This window comes from Leucopleurus acutus (assembly GCF_964270905.1).
Source record: "Leucopleurus acutus genome assembly, chromosome: 8".
Classification (NCBI taxonomy): domain Eukaryota; kingdom Metazoa; phylum Chordata; class Mammalia; order Artiodactyla; family Delphinidae; genus Leucopleurus; species Leucopleurus acutus.
This window is the reverse complement of record NC_139151.1, coordinates 57,849,732-57,874,228: the sequence shown is the minus strand read 5'-3', so window position 1 is coordinate 57,874,228 and position 24,497 is coordinate 57,849,732. Positions and strand designations below refer to the sequence as shown.

At 43.4% G+C, this 24,497-nt stretch overlaps 1 protein-coding gene across 1 annotated transcript in view; it reads right to left on the bottom strand.

Moving 5' to 3' along the window:
* P4HA3 (prolyl 4-hydroxylase subunit alpha 3) overlaps positions 1-21,705 on the bottom strand; it is a gene marked incomplete at both ends in the record, with an annotated part of 33,731 nt that extends 12,026 nt beyond the window's left edge. Inside the window, 7 exons of the mRNA XM_082844349.1 lie at positions 1,529-1,705; positions 1,950-2,113; positions 4,002-4,053; positions 9,002-9,151; positions 13,410-13,633; positions 14,681-14,823; positions 21,506-21,705. Coding sequence (XP_082700475.1) covers positions 1,529-1,705; positions 1,950-2,113; positions 4,002-4,053; positions 9,002-9,151; positions 13,410-13,633; positions 14,681-14,823; positions 21,506-21,705 — 1,110 coding nt within the window. The remainder of the gene's footprint in view (positions 1-1,528; positions 1,706-1,949; positions 2,114-4,001; positions 4,054-9,001; positions 9,152-13,409; positions 13,634-14,680; positions 14,824-21,505) is intronic.
* Between the last annotated feature and the right edge of the window lie 2,792 nt (positions 21,706-24,497).

Sequence of the window (24,497 nt, the reverse complement as noted above, 5' to 3'; positions counted from 1 at the left end):
TATTATTGCTGTTTTTCTCCCTCCAATCCACGTCTGCTGTCAGAGACTTCCTCAAAATCTACAGACCTGATCAGGGTACTCTCCTGTTTCAAACTGTCCCACAGCTCCCTGCCTGCCTTCAAGATAAAATCCAAACTCCCCAGCTTGGTACTTCCAGCGCTTCTAATTGTGTCTCACGTTGCAGCCTTATCTCCCATCACCTCGCACCCCCTCCCGTGCACACTTCAGCCCCCGAGCTTCCCCCCACTCTCTGGACACACCACACAGCAGGCCCGTGCACAGATTGTCTGTCTCCTTGGAATACCCTTTGCCACCTTTCACTCTGATGAATCTCAGGTCCACAGAGAAGCCTTCTCTGTTTCTAACTCTCCCCCTTCCCCCATTTGCTCTTCACCTGACTGCCTTTCCCTGCCTTTCCCTCGGAGGAAGGTTCGCCTTTTTAGGCTGCCGTAGCACAACTCCCTCACACACCTCTATTACAGCGCGTATCACAGTGCATTGTAAATATGTTTTCCCCATTCTGCAGGAAGCTCCTAAATGGGAGCGAGCAATACTTAACCTCCTCGTAACGGCCCAAGCACCCGGTACAGCGTCTGGCACACAGCAGGTAAGTGACGGCCTGGCTGCTGGGGTGAATAGCACACCGTGAAGGCCACAATGTCTGCTTTGACACCGTAGTTCTGAGACCATCTTAATGTACCGTTTGTAAAGAGGCAACATGCTTACAGTGGTGAGGTCGACTGCATGATTTTTCTAAATATTTGCCACACTTCCTGACGGACTAAACTCCCCTCTGCATCAACATCAAGCTTGGTGCAGAGCCTTCTCCATTGGAGAATAAGATATACTCTCCCTGCTGACTGCAGTGTTAGCTGTACGCTGTGCCTTAGCCAAGGAAACGTGGATGGAGGTAATGCCTGGTGCTTCCAAGCAGAAGCTTTAAGAACCAGCTAGTAGTTTGCCATCTCTGCCTTTTTCCTCTCGCATGAGACGGCAGTGTTCCAAAAAGAGGCTGCTCTGTTGGGCTGGGTCCCAGAGGAAGACAGCACGGGGCGGAGCTGCAGCCAGCCCAAGACAGACAGGCAATGGGAGGATGAAGCCGACCTCTACTGCTGTTGTAGACCTCTTCCATGTATATGGAATGACTGATACTGGGGGAGGAGGGTTCCTTTAATTTTTTTAGGTTAAATTTATATACGATGATATGCACAGATCTCAGGAGTACCATTTGCTGAGTTTTGACAAAGGCATCCAGCCATGCACTCCACATCCCTAACAAGACATTGACAGCACATTTCCAATACCCCAGAAAATCCCCTTGTATCCTTTCTCAGCCAGTCCTCTCCCTCCAGAGGCAACCACTACTGTGATTTGTTTCACCATTGATTAGTTTTATGGAATGGCTGGTATTTTGAACTCCTGAACAGATGAAGTATCTAGTTGTTCAGGCTGCCTATTCTCACACTTCTGAACACCAGTCATATAAAGAAACAAAGGGAAGTTCTTGACAGGCCTTGGGGACACTCACCCATGGTTCTGCAAGGCCTCTAATTTTCTGAGCCTCAGTGTCACTGACAAAGTCATGGTAGAGAACAACATAGGGTTCCAGGTGGATGACCTCTTTCCGGACAGGCTGGAGCAGCAGGTAGGGACTGGAACTGGTCTCATAGGAGCAGTAGAGACTGGGGATCTGGTAGTGAGTAGGCTGAAAGGAAAGACTAGAATCAGCTTAAGAGAAGAAGGGTCTAGGAGCGGAAACCGATTTAGGGGAACTACAGCATGAAAAACCTGGAATGCAGGAAATTCAGCATTCAGTCACTGATGCTGTCCAAGTGAGCTTTATTTATTTATTTTTTAGTGCATCAGCCTTTCCCCTCACATCGTCCCAATTCTACCTTTTCTCCCTCTATCCGAGCCTGTTCCGTTTTTCATTCCCTGAGAAATCCTACCTGGGAACCCAGGGTCTGACATAACTCCTCATAGGTGTCCCTGGTCTGCAGGTGGGGTACGTTGGGCCTCTGGATGACAGCCTCAGCTACGGCCTGGTTAGGGCTTTCTGCCAAGAGCTTTTCGTATTTCAAGACATTCCTGGCCATCCTCTTATTATCTGGGCCTGGAAGAAATCGGATCAGGGTATAACACAGGTTAACAAACGGTGGTCCCAGAGAGTGCCGCCAAGGTTTCCTATAGCTTCACTGTCACCCGTGACCAGCAACTGGCCACCTAAATAACTCTCTGTGTCCATGCACAGGAGGATGTAAGGCCCTCACTCCCAGGAGAGTACGTGGCAGTAAAAAAAAGACTGAGTAGGGCCTGGTAGATCTGAAGGAACACTCTTAGACCAAGGAATCATGAGGATGTGGCTGTAGGATGGTGTGATGGTCAGTTTTATGTAGAGGGAAGAAGCTTCAATATTTTATTCATTCATTCACCAACTCTCCAGTGAACATCTACTATGTACCAGACACTGTGCTAGAGGCTAACCTCCCAGAGTTGAGAGTCTAATAGAGAAAAGACACATTAACTACTTACAACACAACACAACAAGGAAGTGCTATGAAACAGAAGTTCAAAGAGCCAAAGCCTATAGCAGAGAGACCCGATCTATCCTTCCCTAGAGAACTGGAAGCTAATTTATTCCCAGCTCTACCAGATCCTTCAAAAAATCCCTAACTGGCCTAGACATAGCAGAGCAGTATGGGACAAAGGGGTTCTAGACGTTGGTTCTAGCCTAGGTTCCTACAGGGGTCTTGTGTCTTGTTTGTGCCCGCTTTGGCTGCAGATCCCCCATGGCTTGGAGCTACCCACGGCCTGCTAGCCTCTGTGCGTGATTCTCAGTGCATCTCAGAAGGAGGTGCTGACTTGTTGTAAGGCTCACAAAGCATCTTTCTCTGAGGAGCTCAATGTCCTTCTAACCACCACTGCCACCACCACCATTATTCTGGCAAAGGAGGGGACAGAAATTACCATCCTTTTTTAACCAGAGAATAAATGAAGTTTGGGGGAATGGAAATGATGAGCCCAAAATACCAACAAAAATATTGCAAAACCATTTATGGAACCAGGAATCTCAATTTGCTGTGTCCTACTTATCCACCTATAATAGTGCACAATTTGGGTTCTCTGGGAGAGGCAGAGATTTTAATAGATAAAGCACAAAGAAATAAAGAGGGGTTGGGTCATCAATTTGTACCACTAACTGTTTGCGTGTTTCCAGACCATACAGCTACTTCCTTATCCTACTGTTTGCCAAATTATCAGAAAGGAATAACATTACTAAATGGATTCATTAGAAAGTGACAGTGAAATCCTACATGAAATACTTCATAAATATTAAAACATAATAGTGATTATGTATCTTACTTTAGTATCTAACTATCTTATTAAAAGAAAACCTGGGAAGCCATCTACCACCAACATTTTAAGCAAAAATATTCAAGTAGAGCTAAGCTAGTAAATCTCCCTCCCAGTTTTACTCTGGTGAGGCGCTGCCTGAAGAGGGTTGAAGCTGAACTCTGTGGCCAATTGGGCAGGATGCTGGCATAGCAAAGTGAGCTCTGGTTTAAAGAGAAGAATTGCTATCTTTCTATGAGCAGCCAAAGTGAACATCCCTGCTGAGTCACTCTCCTTCTTGCACACACAGCTCTCATTGATTGCACTCGCTCCCAGGTCTGCTCCCGACACCTGGATCTTCAAATGTCCCTAAAGAAACTGGCTCCCAATCTCGGACTTGTTCTCCACTGATGCAACACTAATATATATGACTGGATGGGGGTGGAGGAGGAAGGGGACAGGTTGATATCTTTTTCTTAGCTTTCTAACTAACTTAAAAACTCTTGATCAATATGTAAGATTTAATCAAAAATTAGAAATGTGCCTTGGATTATGAAATTAGAAAAATAAAAATAGACAGCTGTGTTTCATTTGCAAGGACTAAAGATCAAGAGCAGGAGGGAGTTCCCAGTAAGTCAGGCCTGTAGTTATCTTTTATCGTTACGTACTGTACAGAAGAAACTCTCGGGAGAGGCTGAGGGCACAGGAAATATTTCCCACCTATAAAAAAGAAAGAAAAGGAAAAGGAAGAGTTAACTGCACTAAGGATATCTCCTCTGATGAACCATTACATGGATTTTTTAAAAAACTATAAAATATTCTTACCAAGAGTAGCTAGTAAGACTCATTGAAATGAGCTGCCCACTAAAATGTAGAGGTTCTCTGTTCTAATTCAGGATTTGAGCCCTGATCCAAATCAGGTCTCCTCAGTTTCCTCATTTACAAATGACTTATTAATACCCTTACCACGGAATGGAGAAAAATAAATGAAAATAAACTGTCTTAAAATGCCCTCAAGTCTTTCAAAGCACACAAAACCATGTAATTGTAGGGTGTTGTTATTTTGGTATATTTTATTATTAAAATTAATATGGAACTATAAAAACCCTACTAAAAACGTAATTTGCTCTCCAGGCTCAGTACTTCTGAAAGTCCACAAAGTTAGAGGAAGGCAAAGGAAGAACTAAACCTGAACCGTTCCCACTGCATAGTAATGACTCTCCCTGCAGCCATTCAACCTTGGGCTGCATGTGGTCAAAAGTAAACGGGATTTCCAGACAAACCTGGGGAACAGAACCCAGGCAGGGTGGGCTGTGATCCTGCTCTGAGTGCCATGGAATGATGATGAGCTGCTAGAACTGTATTTCCCTCTGATCATTTTATTTTTGCATGTGAAAAAATTCATTTTTAATGATAAAAGTAACAATAAGAACACTATAAAACATAAGAAATAGGGGGAAAATGTTACACTGAAACCCAGGCATTTCAAGCACTTTGGATAATATATAGTGTTTACATACAATCATATTTCTTATACATTTTCATATCCTGATTGTTTCCCTCTACAGTGTAATCAGGAGTACTTTTTATATCTTTACATAGTCTTTCTTCACAGACAGCATTTTTTAATTATTATTTTTCATTGTGGTAAAAAACACAAACATAAATTTACCATCTTAACCATTTCTAAGTGTATAGTTTCAGTAGTATCAATATTAAATATATTCATGGGACTTCCCTGGTGGCGCAGTGGTTGGGAGTCCACCTGCCAATGCAGGGGGCACGGGTTCGAGCCCCGGTCCGGGAGGATCCCGCGTGCCACGGAGCAGCTAAGCCCGTGAGCCACAACTACTGAGCCTGTGCTCTGGACCCTGCGAGCCACAACTGCTGAGTCCGCGTGCCGCAACTACTGAAGCCTGCGCACTCTAGGGCCCGTGTTCCGCAGCGGGAGAGGCCATCGCAGTGAGAAGCCCGAGTACCACAATGAGTGGCCCCTACTCGCCACAACTAAATAAAGCCCGCACAGCACAAGGACTCAATGCAGCCATAAATAAATAAATATTAAGTAAGTAAATAAATATATTCACATTGTTGTGCAACCAATCTCCAGAGTTTTTTCATCTTGCAAAATTGAAACTCTAATCATTAAAAAACAACTGCCAATTCTCCCCTCCCCTCAGCCCCTGGTAACCATCATTCTACTTTCTGTCTCTGTAAATTTGACTATTCTAGATACCTCATATAAATGGAATCAAACAGTATTTGTCTTTTTGTGACTGGCTTATTTCACTTAGCATAATGTCCTCAAGGTTCATCTATGTTGTAGCATGTGTTAGAATTTCCTTCTTTTTAAAGACTCAGTATTATTCCATTGTATGTATACACTACATTTTGCTTATCCGTTCATCCGTTGATGGATACTTGGATAGCTTCCCACCTATTGGCTGTTGTGAACAGTGCTGCTATGAACATGGGTGTACAAGAGAGACACTTTTTTTTAATTTACCGTCCTAACCATTTTTTTTTTTTTGCGGTACGCGGGCCTCTCACTGTTGTGGCCTCTCCCGTTGCGGAGCACAGGCTCCGGACGCGCAGGCTCAGCGGCCGGCCATGGCTCACAGGCCCAGCCGCTTCGCGGCATGTGGGATCTTCCCGGACCAGGGCACGAACCCGTGTCCCCTGCATCGGCAGGCAGACTCTCAACCAGTGCGCCACCAGGGAAGCCCCATTTTTTTATTTGGTTGCACCGGGTCTTAGCCTTGGCAAGTGGGCTCCTTAGTTGCAGCACGCAGGCTCCTTAGTTGTGGCATGCGATCTCTCAGTTGCAGCATGCATGTGGGATCCAGTTCCCTGACCAGGGATCGAACCCAGGCCCCCTGCATTGGGAGCTCAAGTCCCAACCACTGCGCGATCAGGGAAGCCCCAATATAGCATTTTTAATGGCTGCATTTTATTCCATTTAGAAGCTCCATCACAGACAATCTAACCATTCTGCTATTGTTTGGGCATATAGATTGTTTCTAATTATTTAATATCATGAATTATTCTGTTCTGTACTTAACATAGGGATAGTTAAGTAATCTACTAATATCTTATAATGTCAGATATTAACTCAGGGTTATAGATTTTCAAACCCTTTGGAGATGAAGAGAACTAAAATACAATTTTACATATTTTTGAAACTCAAGGGCTTTATCACAAGGTAAAATATTTTATCAAGAACAAAGTTAGAGTTACTTTTGATGTCCCAGTTAAATTCCTTTGGAAATGTGTACACTAAATAATGTTAAATGAAAAAAGAGAATATATACTGTGTATAATATAAAAATAGATTACATTTATTGAGTGCATATGTGTCATAAATTGTGTTAAGGGCTTTACATGTATTAGCTCATTTAATCCTCATGATAAACCTTTGAGGTAAGCATTGAAGGGTAGCAGAATATGCCACCCTAAAATATACCTCTTTGGCATAAAGATTATTTTGAGCTAATTATTTTGAGAAACAACAGATACAGGAGAAGTTTTTCAAACCAGAGTAGAAGTTGCCCTTTTGTAAGGCAAATTTACATTTATAAAGGAAATCTCCATTTGTGAGGGTGTCTCCCCCTGTGTACCTGGAAGAAAAGGATGACTCTACATCAGAGGAGAATCTTATCAATGGAGAAGGCACCCACTTAAATCTACATAACAATCTTACCCTTGCTTGCTATGCCTGGTCACCTCCCAGAACTGGCTCTCCCCACACCTTCTTTCTTTTGTCTTTAGCTGGATACAGTATTTAAGATGGAGGTTTAGATCCCCTCAGAGAGTACTCAACCTCCCTCCCAGCCCCAATAGCTCCCATGTCTACAGGAGGTATACATGTTAGTTAACTTATGTTTATTGTTCCTTTTGTTAATCTGTCTTACATTACAGGGAGGTCTCAGACAAAAACTCAGAAGGTTATTCGGAAAATTATTTCCACACTCTTACAGCATCATTATTATCTCCCTTTAAAGATAAGAAAATTAAGGTCCAGGGAGGTTAAGTGCGTTGCCCAAGTTTTCACAGAATTTGAACATAGGTCTGCCTGACTTCAGAGCCTATGGTTTAATTACTACACTCTACTGTCTCTCATTATTAGTAGTTACTGAAATGATTTTTCACTAAAATTTATCATGAAAAAGAAATAATAATAGTACTATATATAATATTATATATATTATACTTTTCATGGTATATATATATAATTTTATATGATAATGTAAGGTCCATGGAGGGACATTTACCCCTAATTTACTAAGGGTAAAAAGGGGACCAGAAATTGTCCATAAGACGATGCCATTGTGTTCTATTACTGTGGGATTAAAAAAAAAATGTACCATGAGAGCACAAAGAAGGAGAGTCTGAGGAGAATTAAGGAAGACTTCACAAAATAGATGACATTTGAGCTACGCCTAGTAAGATGAATAAAATGCACCAAAGCACGATTCTGGAAAGGGAGAGTCTACAAGTGAGAAGAGGAGAAATCTAAGTCGTCATAGGGGAAAAAAACCAAAACAATTAGTCAGACACTGTATTTAAAACTCTGTCTTTCAGGGTGAGCTGCTTTAGTTTATCTTCTCTGAGTCTCCACATCAATTCTCCATTTTCTTCTTCTATTAAAATTCAATAACTTCTCGCCATTTGTTGCATCACAGGGATTCTGTTTAAGCTTTAGTATGTAGCAATTAAGCAGCAGAGTTAGGAAGAGCACCTTGGAAAGTTTTACAACAAAGAGCCACTTACCAGGAATTTGCATGAGAGGAACAGGTCTATTTGCTGCACTGCTGTTTTGGCAGCAACACATGGGTTTGGACCACGCACATCCTCCTCCCTTTTCTCAGGAAAAGGGATAAAGGAAAAGGAATGTATGGAGCAGAAATGGTTTATTAGTTTTGGAAACTCTAGGGAATTGGCTCTGTAGTGATTTTTCCAGCCTATTCTTGAAGACTGTACAACTCTGGTGGGAAATGGGATTAGCTACACAAAGGATGGCAGCTCCCACATGTAGGGAAACGAGCTTTCACGAGGGGCACAACAGGTTATAGATCAACAGTGCCAAAGAAAAACAACAGCTGGAGGAGGTACTGAGCTGATGCTCTGGACCAATGGCACCAGCTGTGTATACAGACACTATTCATGTCACAGCTGGACTTGACTGCAGACGGGAGAGGCTAACAATCAAACTTCTTCCTTGACATTGGCAGTATCATGGCATAATATCTGGGATGAGTTATGAAATGTTGAGAGGGCAAAAGAGCGATCTGCATTGACTATGAAGCTATTAAACATTTGTGGATGCAGCTGCTGCTGCTACAGGTAAGAGACCGCCTCCTACATGGGAGACGATGACTTTAAAGTAGTCAGTACATTGGAAAGAGTACTAACGAAGAATCAGACAGACTCGGGCTCTAATCCCAGCTCTGTGAACTCTGTGACAAGCTAGGAATTCTTTGGAGATTCAGTTTACTCACATGAGAAATAGGGAAATAACAAAACAACTGCCCTGCTTGACTCACATTTGGTCCTGTTGGGAAGACGAAATAAATTAAGAGACATGAAAATGCTTAGAAAATTGTAAAGCAGATATAAAGCATTACGCTTACTGTGATGAAAGCAGTGAGCCCCCTGCTAACTCCCCTACCTGGAAATAGGCGAAGGCCAAGTGATCCAAGGCATCCTCTAGACTTGCCTCATCCTCTGTCTTCCATTCTCCATAAGAGCCTCGGAAGAGACTGACAGCCTCCTCCAGCCATGGAATGGCATGGTAGTAATCTCCCATGTCATAGGCCACCTGCAGGGAGCATAAGTACCGTCACTAAAGCCTTAGTCCATGGGTAGAGAAAGGAAATGATACTGCAAAGAGTGGAGGGCCTTTGGAACCCAAGAAGGCAAGTTTTCTCTTTAATTCATTTAAATTAAATAGACTAAGCATCTATTATATACAAGACAATGTAATAGGCTTGGAGAATATAAAGCATTCTTGCATTTAAAGAATTTATAATCTGGGGAGATGTGAGATATGAACTCAAGTAATTATAACACTGGGCAGAATGGCATGAATGCTTGAGAATCTCAGAAAGCTTCACGGAAGAAGTGCCATCTGAGATGAGCCTTCGGTGAAGAAGGAAAAGAATTTCCATGAGCAGAGATTGGAATGAAGGTCATTTTATGGTGAGGGAATGGTAGAAACAGAAAACAAAAGCAAGAATGTGTTCAAGCAGTATATTGTGGCTATAGTCTAAGGCAAAGAGAAGCAGGAAATAAACATAAAAAGGCAATAGGGGGGCTTCCCTGGTGGCGCAGTGGTTGAGAGTCCGCCTGCCGATGCAGGGGACACGGGTTCGTGCCCCGGTCTGGGAAGATCCCACATGCCGCAGAGCGGCTGGGCCCGTGAGCCATGGCCGCTGAGCCTGCGTGTCCGGAGCCTGTGCTCCGCAATGGGAGAGGCCACAACAGTGAGAGGCCCGCGTACCGCAAAAAAAAAAAAAAGGCAATAGGGGCTAAGCTAATTAGAGTGTGACTGTCATGTTTTCAGGAAGATGCTGTTGGTAGCAATGTGAGGAATGGATTAAAAGCATTCATTTATTTATTCAATATTTACTGAGTATTTACAATGTACCTGGTGGTCCCTGCCTTTAAAGAGCTTACAATCAATCAAGGGGCACATAAGTAAACCAATAATTGTGACATAATGCATTAGACATCTTAATGAAGGTAGACATTGGGACGTTATGAGAGCTCAGTGGATCTGTCCTATATTAAATGTCTGAATGTGGGGAATATGGCAACACGCACTAGACATAGCTCCCATCTCCTAATAGCTTACAGTTAACTAGAATACCAGAACTGCAGGCGGAATTTCCTGCAAGTTGATGTTGGAGACAGCAGGGAATTATAAAGTCACAGATTTGGAAGGCCTCTTTCTAATTCAGGTATAATTTCCAGCAGGCAGAAAAATAGGGCAGAACCTAGAGATACTGCAACTCTGCCACCTAAACAGTTAAGTCCATTCCTATCCCCCATCTGCCATTAGCCTGCTGTGTTATCTTTCTGGTCCTTAAGTTTTCTATTTGTAAAAACGTTGAGTTGAAGAATAACAATAAAAAATGACTGAACTTTTCCTGTTAACAATTTATTTAATTAAGATTTCCATGAGGAACTTTAAGTCTCAGCAATACAGCAGATTGAGATAACTGGAATCCTTCCAACCACAAAGACTTAGACATTTTGAATAAAATATAAAAAGCATTTAATTATATATTTTCAAGAAAGACTGGAAAATACCCAAGTACCAGAAGTAAAAAAGGAGTTGAAAATCCAAGTAATAAGCTTATGAGCAGATGCTGAAGCTGCCTAGGATGGGGTGGGGGTTGGTTCTAGTAACCTTGGTACTTAGTAACCTTAGGTTATAATACCCGCATGAGGACAGTATGTGAGCCTTCTGTAGACCTCCCAAACCTAGGAATTGGAATTAAGACACACTCATAAAACTGAAACCCATGAAAAACTACACTATAAGGGAAAGAGTAGACCAGAAAAAAATCTACCCGCTGTCATAAGGAGACAAGAAAGTTGGTTTGTTTCTGTCTGGCCTCTATTCAGAGAAATAGATATGGAAACAACCTAAGTGTCCATCAATGGATGAATGAATAAAGAAAATGTGATCTATATAATTCAGCCATTAAAAAGAATGAAATCTTGCCATTTGTGACAACATGGATGGACCTCGAGGGCATTATGCTAAGTGAAATAAGTCCGACAGAGAAAGACAAATACCATATGCTCTCACTTACATGTGGAAACAAAAACAGAAACAAAACCAAAAAAAAATAAAAACCCCAATCCCATAAATAGAGGGAGCAGATTGGTTGCCAGAGGCCAGGGGTAGGGGGGAGGCGAAGTGGGTGAAAGGGGTCAAAAGTTATAAACTTCCAGTTATAAAATAAATAAGTCATGGGGATGTAATGTACAGAGGAAAAAAAATAAGTATCTAAGGCTAGTGATACCACCAGAGTACCTGGAAGAAGAAAACCCAAAACACTATGAAGGGATATTCCTACAACTCTGGGCAGAAAAAGGCTCTTAGGGGGGAAAAAGTCCTGCTAAAAATAAGCTCACAATCAAAAATGATAAACTATATCAGGAAACAACTGACAATGAACAAGAGTCAACCAACACAACAGGAGGGTAGTAAAACTAGACAATTAAGAATTTCAGAAAATAGAAAGATTGATCTGCTTTAAAATAATCCATGGAGGAGGGTACAGATGAAACAGATTTGTCTACATGTTAATAATTATCAAAGTTTATTCTTCGACCCAGCAATACCACTCCCAAGTATTTAACCAAGAGAAATGAAAACAAATGTCCACAGAAACACGTACATAAGAATGTTAATAGCAGCTTTATTCTAGCTGATGCTGGAAACACATCAAGTATCCATCAACATGAGATTAGATAAACAGTTTGTGGTATATTCAAACAATGGAATACTAGTCAGCAATAGAAAGGAACGAACTGCTGATAAATGCCACAACATGTATGAATTTCACAGATACAACATGCTGAGTGACTCAAGAGCACTTACGGTATGGTTTAGGACAGTGGTCACCTGGTACCTGGGCAAGGTTAGAGTAGAAAGGGTGGGAGTGGTGAGAAGGAAAAGGAAGTAGGGCTGTATTTAGCTATCTGTAAATTCTTTTTAGAAAATCTGAAAAAAAATCTGAAACAAATATAGCAAAATTTGAACATATATTTCATCTCAATTATAGATATAATTGCTTCTTATTTTATGTGTACTTTTCTTATATTTGAAATGTTTTATCTTTCAAAATAAGTAAATAAATACAGAAATAAGGATTGCCAGTGAGACTTTTAGGAAGCGACTTACTGAATTTTCAACATATGGTTTTAGTCTCAGAAAAACCTCACTAAGGAAGCATATATTGGTACCATACATGGAGCTGTTTTAACTGGCTTCAATTTAAATTAGCCATGAACAGGATGATTCAGCTCTGATTCTATTCAGGATTTCAGAAAAGGAAAAATGGCACACAGAGAGGCTTAGGGCAACCCTCTCCACATTAATTTGGAAGACTGATTCTCAAAACTTGGATTCAGGACACATGAGGCCCCCTCTTATATCGGCTAATGAATACTGCAGGGGCTGGGAAAAATTCACTTTCCTGCAATATGCATCTTTAAAATTAAAAAGGATTTACTCCATTACTTCTTGGGCAAAGGCTAACAAAGAATATATTGTAAAATAACCTCAAGAGTGTTTAAAACTTGTGATCAAAGATCAGTTAAATATCTCATAAGGAAGGTTCTTGAAGTCTGTTTTCTCAAGCAATGTTAAAACGATGTTTTTTTCCTTTGGCCGCAGCACGTGGCTTGCAGGGTCTTAGTTCCCCAACCAGGGATCGAAACTGTGACCCTTGCAGTGGAAGTGCAGAGTCCTAACCACTGGACCACCAGGGAATTCCCAAATGGCCTGTGTTTTGGCACTACTTTAATTTAGTATTTATAAATGCCTAGGAAATGTTGCAAGGGATTTCACAAAGTCTCAGGAGGCTGAGTTTCCGTGATCAACCTTCACATCACCATTTCCTTTCCTTTCCCCCACCCTTTGACCCTGCTTCTCCTTTCCACCTGGCTGTTCATCTACTGGTGGGGTGCTCTACTTAGGGTGACCATAGGGCCATTTTTCCCAGGACAGTCCCATTTTATATCTGTCATCCTGGCTAATAACACCTCCTTCACTCTCAAGAGTGTCCTAAGTATGTGATTTCCTTATCATGGAAAGAGCATGGGATTCAGAGTTAAAAGATGCAGGTTCAAATTTTTAGTTCTGATACTTAAAACTGTGTAACCTTAGGCAAGTTATTTACCCTCTCTGAACCTCAGTTTCTTCATCTGAAAACGGGGAATAATACCAAATTTCCAAGTTTGCTGTCAGGATTAGAAATATGTAAAAGGAATCGGGATATAGTGATTTCATCCCCCAGAAAGAGAGCTGAGCAATTTGCCCTCTCTCTGAATATCATTACCTTGCCAACTTGGAAGCAGTCATCCCCCGTGAGGGAAAAAAGCCGTCTGGGACTGTACAGGTCAGTGACAGCACAGCCGGTGACTCTCTGGAAGACGCCTCGGGCAAGTCCCTTCACACTGAGCATGTACACGTCCTGCAGCCGCATCAGGGCCCTTGCTGCTCCCTCAAGGTCCTCAAAGGCTGGCAGGTCCTGTTCCACCTTCTCATAACCATCCTTCAGAGCTGTAAAGGTCATGAAAGCATCAATCTACCATTCAAAAAACAGGCGGTGAGCATTTAATACAGCAAGGCATCATCACCTTAATCACCATAATCATCAGGCTCATAATATTACATGAGCAAAGATAATGTTTTATCTGCTTTTGTTCCCAGGGTAACAAAATCTTCTGAATGAGGAACAGACACTCTAGAGTAAAAACTAAGCACCTTTATCATGTCGTTCCATTCTACCTGTCTCCGAGAGTCTTGCCTTTTGGGGGACAAACTCTTCTTCCTCTTAACTTCCCCAAAGTCAACAAACTTCTTCAGTACAAAGTACAGTAAATCAGGAAAGTGATCTTACTATAGATCACACTGTAGTGGCAACTTAATAAAATAGAAATTATTAGAAGACATCACTTTTAGGGACTTCCCTGGCGGTCCAGTGGTTAAGACTTTGCCTTCCAAAGCAGGGGGTGTGGGTTCGATTCCTGGTCAGGGAGCTAAGATCCCACATGCCTCGCAGCCAAAACACCAAAACATAAAATGGAAGCAATATTGTAACAAATTCAATAAAGACTTTAAAAATGGTCAACATCAAAAAAAAATCTAAAAAACAAAAGATATCACTTTTACATGTATGTAAATGGGATGATATAACCTATAGTTCTTCACAGGATTGGAGTGAAGATCAAATGAGATAATGGATATGAAAGTGCTTTCTAGGACTTCCCTGGTGGTCCAGTGGTTAAGAACCCACGCTTCCACTGCAGGGGGCACAGGTTCAATCTCTGGTCAGGGAAGTTCCTCATGCTGTGTGGTGCAGCCAAAAAAAAAAAAAAAACTAAACTAAAAACTTACTGAAAAAAAAAAGAAAAAAGTGCTTTCTGATTATAATTATATAAACATATTAACAAAGGGACCTAGTTCTTTGTAATAGTTAGAGCTAAGGAGATCAAGTAATACCTACCCACTTCATTATCCTTCATCACATCCCTTCAGAACCTCTCTCCTTTCCACTAAGTCAGGAGATAGAATCTTCTCTCACCCTCCAGCCCTCCTCCTCATTACCTCGGATGTTCTCACTGGCCTCCAGACTATGTACCACATTCTTCCAGTCGGACTGTAGGCGTTTGATGAGAGTAAATGCAAGCAGAGGGTTAGACACAGGGGTTGCTGAATCTTCATGCAAAGATAGCACCTTTTCATAGAATCTGAAAGAGAGGAGTAGAATGATCTCACCTACTGATACAACCACTCTACCGAGTGAAGGCTGGCATGGTGTATGCACATTTAGAGTAGTTAAAAATGAAATGCTGAACCCCTTGAGACTCATGTAATATTCTAAGCAATAAGCACAAAGAATATGAAAACTACCAACACAACAAAAGTAGGTCCATTCCTTTGTTCATTCAGCGAGTCAGTCTCCACTGGTCAAGTTTTGTACGTCAGCTATCATGCTAGATGCTCGAGACCCAAAGGCAAGAGACAGTGGAGCTCTCAAGGAGGTCACAAATAAGAAAATCCTTTTTCCTCTTATCACTCTATAATCAAAACTTAGAGTCTGGTAGAAGCTCAAACACACTGTTGAATTAATTATGAAAACCGTGCTATGTGCTATGAGAGAAGAGAGCATATAATGCTGTAAAATGCTCTGGCGATTTGTAGGTAGGGCACCTAACCCAGGTGGGAGTTAGAAGGTGTAAGGGAAGACTTTCCAGAGGATATGGCACCTGATCTGTGTTCCGAAGGATTAGTTAAAATATCAATAGCTACTATCGAGCACTTACCATGTATTAGGCATCCTGTTAAGTGGTTTAAACATATTGTCTCATTTAATCCCCGTAGTGATGCTTAGAATAGATTTTATCATGCACTTTTTACAGGAGGGGAAACTGCAAGAAGGCTACGCTGTTGGTAAACAGCAAAGCCAGGAATGAACCCAAGCCTGCCTGACTCTGAAGCTGGGGTTCTTGGCTGATTTTGCCACACTGTTTCCCATGGAGCTAGAGCAAAGAAGGGAGGAGAGTGGTTTTTTTGAGCCAACAGGGACCAATGTGTCCAAAGGCACAGAGGCTTGACATATATTTGATCATTCAGTAAGTCACTTGCTAGATGTCAGTCTCCATGCTGGAAGCTGAGGATAAACAGGCAAGACAGGGTCCAATGATCAAGGATTTTTTTTTTTTTTTAATAAGGAGGAGGGGGAAAGGATGGTGAAAGGGAAGGGGAGGGGAAGAGGAGGGAAAGGGTGAGGGAGAGGAAGAAGGAGAAGAGGAGGAGAATTTATCTATTATTAATATTTTTTAATTTATTTTTGGCTGTGTTGGTCTTCGTTGCTGCGCGCAGGCTTTCTCTAGTTGCGGCGATCGGGAGCTACTCTTCATTGTGGTGTGCGGGCTTCTCATTGTAGTGGCTTCTCTTGTTGCAGAGCACGGCTCTAGGCTCTCAGGCTTCAGTAGTTGTGGCACACAGGCTCAGTAGTTGTGGCGCATGGGCTCTAGAGCGCAGGCTCAGTAGTTGTGGTACACGGGCTTAGTTGTTCCACAGCATGTGGGATCTTCCTGGACCAGGGATTGAACCCGTATCCCCTGCACTGGCAGGCGGATTCTTAACCACTGTGCTACCAGGGAAGTCCGATCAAGGGTTTCATGGACAAGAAAATAGCTGATTTCTCATCATTCTTTTCCTAAGTTCAATATATATTTCTATGAAAGAATAAATGAAATACATTCTTCTAGGAGCTAGGAACAAAATTTTGAATAAGACAATAACCTTGATCTTAAAGACTTGCAGCCTTTGAGATCACAAATAATTACATTACAGGTGCAACACCAGATTTAAGAACAAGGCTTAGTGGAGAGTACACAGTGGGGGTGATTAACTTGGCCAGAGCAGGTGAGAGAAGGTTTCACAGAGGAGATAATAAACTGGCTTGATGGGTAAATGCAAATAATGAGGAAGGGAGAAGGAGGCCTCCTTCCAAGGCAGGCAGAGACAGTTCAACATATGCAAAGGTACAGAGAGAAACAGGGAAATGACAAGCCGTTTAGTACTGCTGGAGCACGGGGTATATTGGGAGAATGGGGAAACTAGACTGGAGAAGTGAGGAGCGACTCATAGACCTTGCTGAGAAATTTGATTTTTACCCTGTGTGCAATTAGGAGCAGCAAAAGGTTTTAAGTGAGAGTGGAACGCACTATGATACGTTACATATATAAATCTGTGAGAGGGTGGGGAGGAGGGGTTAGAAGTGGAAGTGACCAGAGGCAGAAAGGCCATAACAGTGACAGTGGGAGCAGAGAATGGGATGGTTTCAGGAGAGATATTTAGGAAGCAGATCATACAGAAACTGGTGATGGTTGTAATGGGGAATGAACAGGTGGGTTATCCAGCATGCTTCCAACCTTTCTGGTTTGCCAACATTTGCAGAAAATAGCCAGAAATGTTGGGGCCAGAAGTGATCATCTTTCTCATTAATTTCTCTCCTCCTCGATGTCCTACAAGAGTGTTCATACACGCAAAAGATGCTGTTTCCTTTCCTGGCATACTATGGTTATTCCATTGCTAACCCTCTAACAGGATTTATATTGTTGAAAGTTACTAGTTATAGTAAGGCAGACTTAAGAGTTCTAGTCCTGCCCTCTAAGACTTTTTTCCCTTTGTTTTAAAATTATTAATTTTGAAAACAATACAATAACAACAATGGAAGTAAAAGAAAAAAGTGTGGGGACTTCCCTGGTGGTGCAGTGGTTAAGAATCCACCTGCCAATGCAGGGGACATGGGTTGAGCCCTGGTCAGGAAGTTCCCACATGCCGTGGAGCAACGAAGCCCGTGCGCCACAACTACTGAAGCCCACGTGCCTAGAGCCTGTGCTCCGCAACAAGAGAAGCCACCGCAATGAGAAGCCCACGCACCTCAACGAAGAGTAGCCCCTGCTCGCCACAACTAGAGAAAGCCCGCGTGCAGCAACGAAGACCCAATGCAGCCAAAAATAAATAAAGAAAAGAAAAGAAAAGAAAATAATCCGCCTGCCAATGCAGGTGACACGGATTCAAGCCCTGGTCCGGGAAGATCCCACATGCCACGGAGCAACTAAGCCCATGCACTACAACTACTGAGCCTGTGCTCTAGAGCCCGCGAGCCACAACTACTGAGCCCACATGCAGCAACTACTGAAGCCCGCATGCCTAAAACCCGTGCTCCGCAACAAGAGAAGCCACCACAATGAGAAGCCCACGCACTGCAACAAAGAGTAGCCCCCGCTCGCTGCAACTAGAGAAAGCCCGCGCGCAGCAATGAAGACCCAACGCAGCCAAAAATAAATAAATATTTTTAAGAAAAGGAAGTGTGAGCAAAGTGAAAAGGATATGGATTTATATGAATGTATGCAAGAGCACGTGAGAACAGAAGAGTCCTTTGGCCAGAGTGGAGGACTTCAGTGAGTGGAAAGGGATGGAAGTGACGAATGGAGGGAGTGGCAGGGTGGTGGCGGATTTCAATCCCGTGAAACAGTCAGAACTAAGGATTTCTCAAGGGGGCCTCAACTATAAACAGAGCCTGAAACAGAATACTTGCTTCGGGTAGAGGTGCTTCTAGCGAGCCAAACGTTCAATTCAAGCATAAACTAAGGAAAAAGGATCTGCACCTGGGTGCCCCAGGGAGGAAATAGGAAGACTGTCAAGTCCCAGGACGTCTCTGATCCCCAAGACAGGGGTATCTGAGAGCAGCTACTCTAGGGTTTTGAAACTAAACCAGCCTCCAGGGTGTGGGATTTTTTTTTTTTACTACCCATTATTTCCTGCTTCAGCTCCATATGGAACTACTTAGTGAAAGATATTCCACTGCTAGACAAAAACACTCACAAGCAGAGACTTGGGCTTGAGTTCAGCCTGAAGGGTAAGTGTCCAGGGACAACTGAGGCTGAGTGGGCAGGGATTTTATAAGACAGTTGAATGCGGAGGAGCTGGAAGGAGACCTGAGAGGTATCCTGACCCAGCCTCCAACTATCCCTCAGTTTCCTCCTCTATAAAATGGCAGAACTGGTCTAGTCTAGAATAACTCTATGAATCCTTTCGGCACAACCATTCTATTATTTCTTTCCATCACCTTTTCCACAACTGAATAAACAGATTCCTCATCTGGTGCTTGAGAACTAATGTATAACAGGCATCAGAGGAAACTGAGGCACAAAGAGAAAGCAAGACAGAGAGGTGAAGATCTGTTCCAAGTCACCCATCAGATCAAAAGCAACATCTCCTTGTTCTCTTCACATCCCACTTTGTATTATGGTGTCAATTTATTTAGGGCAGGGGTTTGATCTCTACTGCAGCACATAATTCAATTCAGTGTTCAGGTATGTCATCTTTCTGTCACACAAAGAAAAAAAGACCTATCAACTGCTATCTGAGGCTGGTTTGGAATCTAAACGTTGGCCTTATGCTCAGCCTCTGAGCCAATAGCTGGTTTTCAGAGACCGAGTTACTGGATGCTGAATTCAAACCTCAGGGTTTCCTAAACGGAATTTTGCTTTAACAAATGCTGAGAATGGAAAATCAGATCCTTTCCTTCAAGAATCTGCACATAAAATTTGCAACCCAATCCCTGCATTAAACATAGCCTGGACAGGTTACCCAACCACAATACGTCGGCTATTTTAATTCAATATGTTTCTCCTTTGGAATTCAGAAATGGCTTTGTCTCGGTTCTTCTGAGATATTCTGAATGCTTAATTCCTAGCACAGAAATAACTGCTGCTGATACTACTTTTTAAATCTTGGTGGTTTTTTTAAACTGCAACAACAAAAAAGGTACGGGTTAGCTAAATATTATATAACTAGTATTCGTAATACTATACTAGTATACAACTGTATATGTTATTGGGCTGGCCAAAAAGTTCGTTCAAGTTTTTGGAAGATGTTACAGAAAAACCTGAACGAACGGTTTGGCCAACCCAATATAACTAGTATAATTTTTATTCATTAACTTGGGGTAGGGAGTAGTAGTTTCAACACCAAAAATATTTAATTTCTAAATTTAGAAATTCAAAGAAGAAGTGATCAACACTGCAAGCTCTCTCTTCTGAACCTGTTCCCCAAGAGGCCTGCCATCAGGATTCTGACACCCATCTCCACCTAAGCCACTCAAATAAAGAGATTAGTGGTATGAGAACAAGCACATGAGTAGCAGGGAGCAGGATGGCATCTTGAATCAAAGAGAAGAGTCTGTTCTACTTCCACCAGTGAACAAAATTATATCATTTTGCTCTGTAAGCATGGGCCCACAGAACACTAGGCAACTATGCTACTCCAAAAAGTGACAAGAATTATTGAAATTATCATCGTTTACTGTTATAATTAATACACACGTATACTCTACGTGTGTGTATCATCATGCTATTTCAAACTAACAGTAAATTTAAACATGCATACAACCACTTATAAGCAAACTGCATACTTAAGACCACGTACCAAATTACATCATCATTCAGTCACCATTAAGTAACAAACAAGATCTCTCACATACACTTCCTCGCACAAACTGATTCTCTTCTACATGGGTTCTCCCACACAGCCATAGTGGCCCTCACACCTTCTTCCATATGGCCTGGAAACAGTGTTACTACCATATACACTCACTCACAGTTTTATCAGCGGCACATTGTGAGATAGCCCTCTGTGGTCTCAGCTCAGCTGAGGGTCACAAGCCATAAATACAGTATCAATATATTCGGATAACTATGTGGTTACACCTCTGCTTCTCATATTGTGAGCTTCTCAGTGTCCCAGGAGAAGGTGCACAGCACATATTAATAGACATGGTATCATATCCAATCATTCATCTTTCATCGTTTGACACTGCAGAGTCAATACATGATGACAGTGCCTCAGTGTTCCAAGTCTTACAGTAGTTTGTTGACTGTAGAGCAAAACAACATTGGCTGAGCATCTGCCGGTGTGTGCTACACTCAGCATCCCCTAGCATCAGCTATGGTTTTGCCCAGTGTTTTCTTGGTGTCAAATACTTTCATATTCATATAACATCTCAGTTATAGTATTTAGAGCTGTTACATGTGTAAAGAGAAGGGAGAGCAGAAAGCAAGGGGAAGGACGGACGTCTCAGATTAACAATCATGATGTTACAGACTCCGAGCTCCTAGAGAGCAGGGTTTGGTCTTGTTCACCATTCTCTTCCTAGTGCCTGGAACAGGGCTTGGCTCATGGTAAGCACTCAAACATACGTCTTGAATAAACTGATGAACACAAAGCATTATTCATACAGTGACCTGGACAATTACTCGACATCCTTCACATGCAGATTATGATATCCATAGTGTCATGCCTACCCAGTCTCAGTGACATGTAAATCTCATACATGGTCACAGAATGTCACCCCATACTAAACATCTGTTCCCTGGGTCACACGGTCAACACACGTGTGGCTACAGTGTCACTCTTCTCTGCATTTCACTCTTGCAATGTCGTTGTGTCTCTGTGACACAGAGCCTGGGGGCCCACACAGCTTGACCCCAGCACCTGGGCGGCCCTACTCCTCCTCGGAGTCGCTGCTCCACACTTTTCCACAGTGTATCAACTTGGCGGTGTGATGTTGGATTGGGGTGCCACTGTGTGTGTGTGAGGGACAGAGTCAAAGGTCCTACACAGTGTGACACAGTGTCTTGAGGTCCCACACAGGATGACGGTGTATCTGGGGAGTCACACTGGGCCACCATGGTATCGCAGTCTCACGGTGAGACACCGCGTGTGAGGTCCCGGCAGGGTGACGATGAACCTAAGAGTTACCCCTCCCCCCCACCCCCCCCGCCGTGGCACAGTGTCTTGGCCTCGTCCTCTGACTCGGTCTCCCCTACTCAGGCCCCACCCTCGTGCCCTCACCTGGTCAGATCCCGCAGCCGCGCCTCCTCCCCGCGCAGGTAGCGCCGCAGCAGTCCCAGCAGCCGACGCTCGGGCGCCAGGGCGCGCGCCACACTGGTCAGCGCCGAGAACGTGTCCCCGCGCGTCGCGACCCCGGCCAGGTCCACTGCCTGGAGCGCCAGCACCGCCAGCAGCGCTGCCAGCCGCGCAGCGGGGCCCATCGCTGGCGCTGGCGCGCGTCCTCTCAGGCCTTCCAGCCCGGCCCTGCGCCCGACGCTCCGCCCCGGCCCGCCCCCGGCTCCTCCTCGCTGACCCCTCCCCTCGCTCTCCACCTCCCACCTTCTTGCCCCCTAGCTCCCTAGACTGCATGTGGACTAAATCACAGCCCTGGGAAAACATTTCCACTGTGTCTATTTCACACTTGGGGAAATTGAGGCAGCAGGTGTGGTGAGGCATGAATTCACCAGTCTATGGCTGTACAACGCCATCCAAAAATATTCACCCCTCTGGATCAAGGGGTGGAAATGCAGAAACATCACCGGATTCTGATGGAGAAATCGGGAGAGTAAATGTCATGGTATGGTAACAGCGGTGCGGGTAAAGAGCTGTGACAGACCAGAGGGGAAGAAAACACTTCACACAGGACTTGACGTCTGAACCATCTTGAAGGATGAGTAGAATTTTGACCGGAGGTAGAGGGTGAAGGCCATTAGGGTCAGCGCATGACAAATCTAGGACCTATACAACCAAAAACTCTGGGGTCCTGGGTCACTGCTCTACATGACATACCCATGATCACTGAAGCAAACAAAAATATTATTATTGTATCCTACTACTTATTCTTTCCCCCTCTTTCCCAGGCAATGTTATTCACTCATTCATTCATTTAACAAATATTTAGCACCTGTTCCACTGTGCCGAGGACAAAGAGAAATAGCAGATCCAACCCTAGACTCACAAGGGGAGACAGAGATGTAAACAAATAACCAAAAAGTGCTGTCAGGGTAACCGAGGGTTGTGCAGTGAGCACGGGCAACTCTGAGGAGGGAGCCCATCCCCATGCATAGACCGTGGAGAGGGCTTCACAGAGCGGGCAACGTGTGCAGGTCCAAAAGGATGAAAAGGAATTGTCTGGAAGATGTCGGGCAAGGGAGGGATGGGCTTTCCTGGAGAAGGTACTATGTATGCCAAGGTTCGGAGATGGAAAATAGGTTGAGTTGCAGAAATGATGAAAAGTTCCTTGTGGTTGGGCCTGTCAGATTGTGAACTGTTTTTGCATGTCATACGAAGAAATTTAGCCTGTTATGAAAATCCAATGGAATTTTTTTTTTAATTGAAAAAAAATTATACGGCTGCATCGGGTCTCAGTTGCGGCACACGGGATCTTCGTTGAGGCATGCAGATCTTTCGTTGCGGCACGCGGGCTTCTCTCTAGTTGTGGCGTGTGGGTTTTTCTCTCTCTAGTTGTGGCACACGCAGGCTCCAGGGCATGTGGACTCTGTAGTTGTGGTGCCTGGGGCCGAGAGCGCATGGGCTCTGTAGTTTGCAGCACGCAGGCTCTCTAGTTGAGGCACACGAGCTCAGTAGTGTGGCGCACAGGCTTAGTTGCCAGGGATCAAACCCATGTCCCCTGCATTGGAAGGTGGATTCTTTACCACTGGACCACCAGGGAAATCCCCCAGTGGAAGTTCTTAAGGTGGTGTTAATAGCCATCCAGTGACTGAGCAAGGTGAGGGAATAAAGGCCCAGCCATTTAGGCCCAACATGAGACAGCTCTGAGAGGCAGTACTAGCTCTAGCCCTCCTGCCACATTAATCAACGCTTTGTCAAGCCTCTTTGACCTCTTCCTCTGCCCTTTCCTGCTTCCTGTCCCTTTCACAGATGTTGATCCCTAACAAATATCTTGCACTTCAAAGTTCATTTCAGCATCTGCTTCTGGAGAACCCGATCTGTAACACCAATGCAATCAACATACACAGCTGGTAAGTGTAGAGCAGGAACCTGAACCCAGGTGGTGTGGATCCAGGGGCCATATTCTTAATTGCTACCAGAGGCAGATTTACCATGAAGCCTTTGAAGCTTAAGCCTCAAGGCCCCTAACTTGCACGAACCCTTTCCAACACCCTCAGGATTGAGGGGTGGCAGAACCTAACAATATGTTCACATGGTTATACGTACTTGTAAAATTTGCAAAATAAAGCTATTTTAATGACAATTTTCTCTTTCCACTCTGACTTCCTCTCCATTACACTTCCCCTTATTGTGGGCATGTTGGAATGGCCAAGGGTCTGTATTTACAACTGAGTAGTCGTCTTAGCCTGCTTTCTGCCCATAGAAGGTTGAGGGTTGTAGTATGAAGAATAATGGCCCCCCAAAGATGCCCATGTCCTAATTCCCACAGCCTGTGACTATGTTGCCTCACATAGCAAAGGGAATTTTGCAGGTGTGATTAAGGATCCTGAGATGCCCCATTTATTTACTTATTCATTTATTTTACATCAGTATGGGCTCATGAATTTTACTGAATGAATTATAATTCATTACTTTGCTTATTTTGAATCTCATATTGCCCTAGAGTTGGTCAATGGTAGCCTCTTCAATCTGGCTCCTGTGTCCTTTTGATATGTCCCCTTCATTCCTTGAGCACTTCCATAATTTGTTACTTCCAAGGTATTCCAAATCGCCATGTACTTTCCCTGCTCCTGTCCTGGAATCAAGCATTTCCCCCATGAGCCCTGGTTCCTTGTATTCAGAAACTAAGATCTGGGTGCTAAGTATGCTCATTGCAACTGCAGTGTCTCTGCTCTCAGGTCCTTTCAGCAGACAGAACTACGTAATTATATATAACTCTGCTAAACTTTTCTTAAATATTTTTTCTTTTAAAAAATGAGATATAATTTACAAACTATAAAATCCACATTTTTAAAGTGTACGATTCATTCATTTTTACTATGTTCACAAGGTTGTGCAACCATCACCACTAATATTTTCTTGCACCCCCCCCCCCAATAAA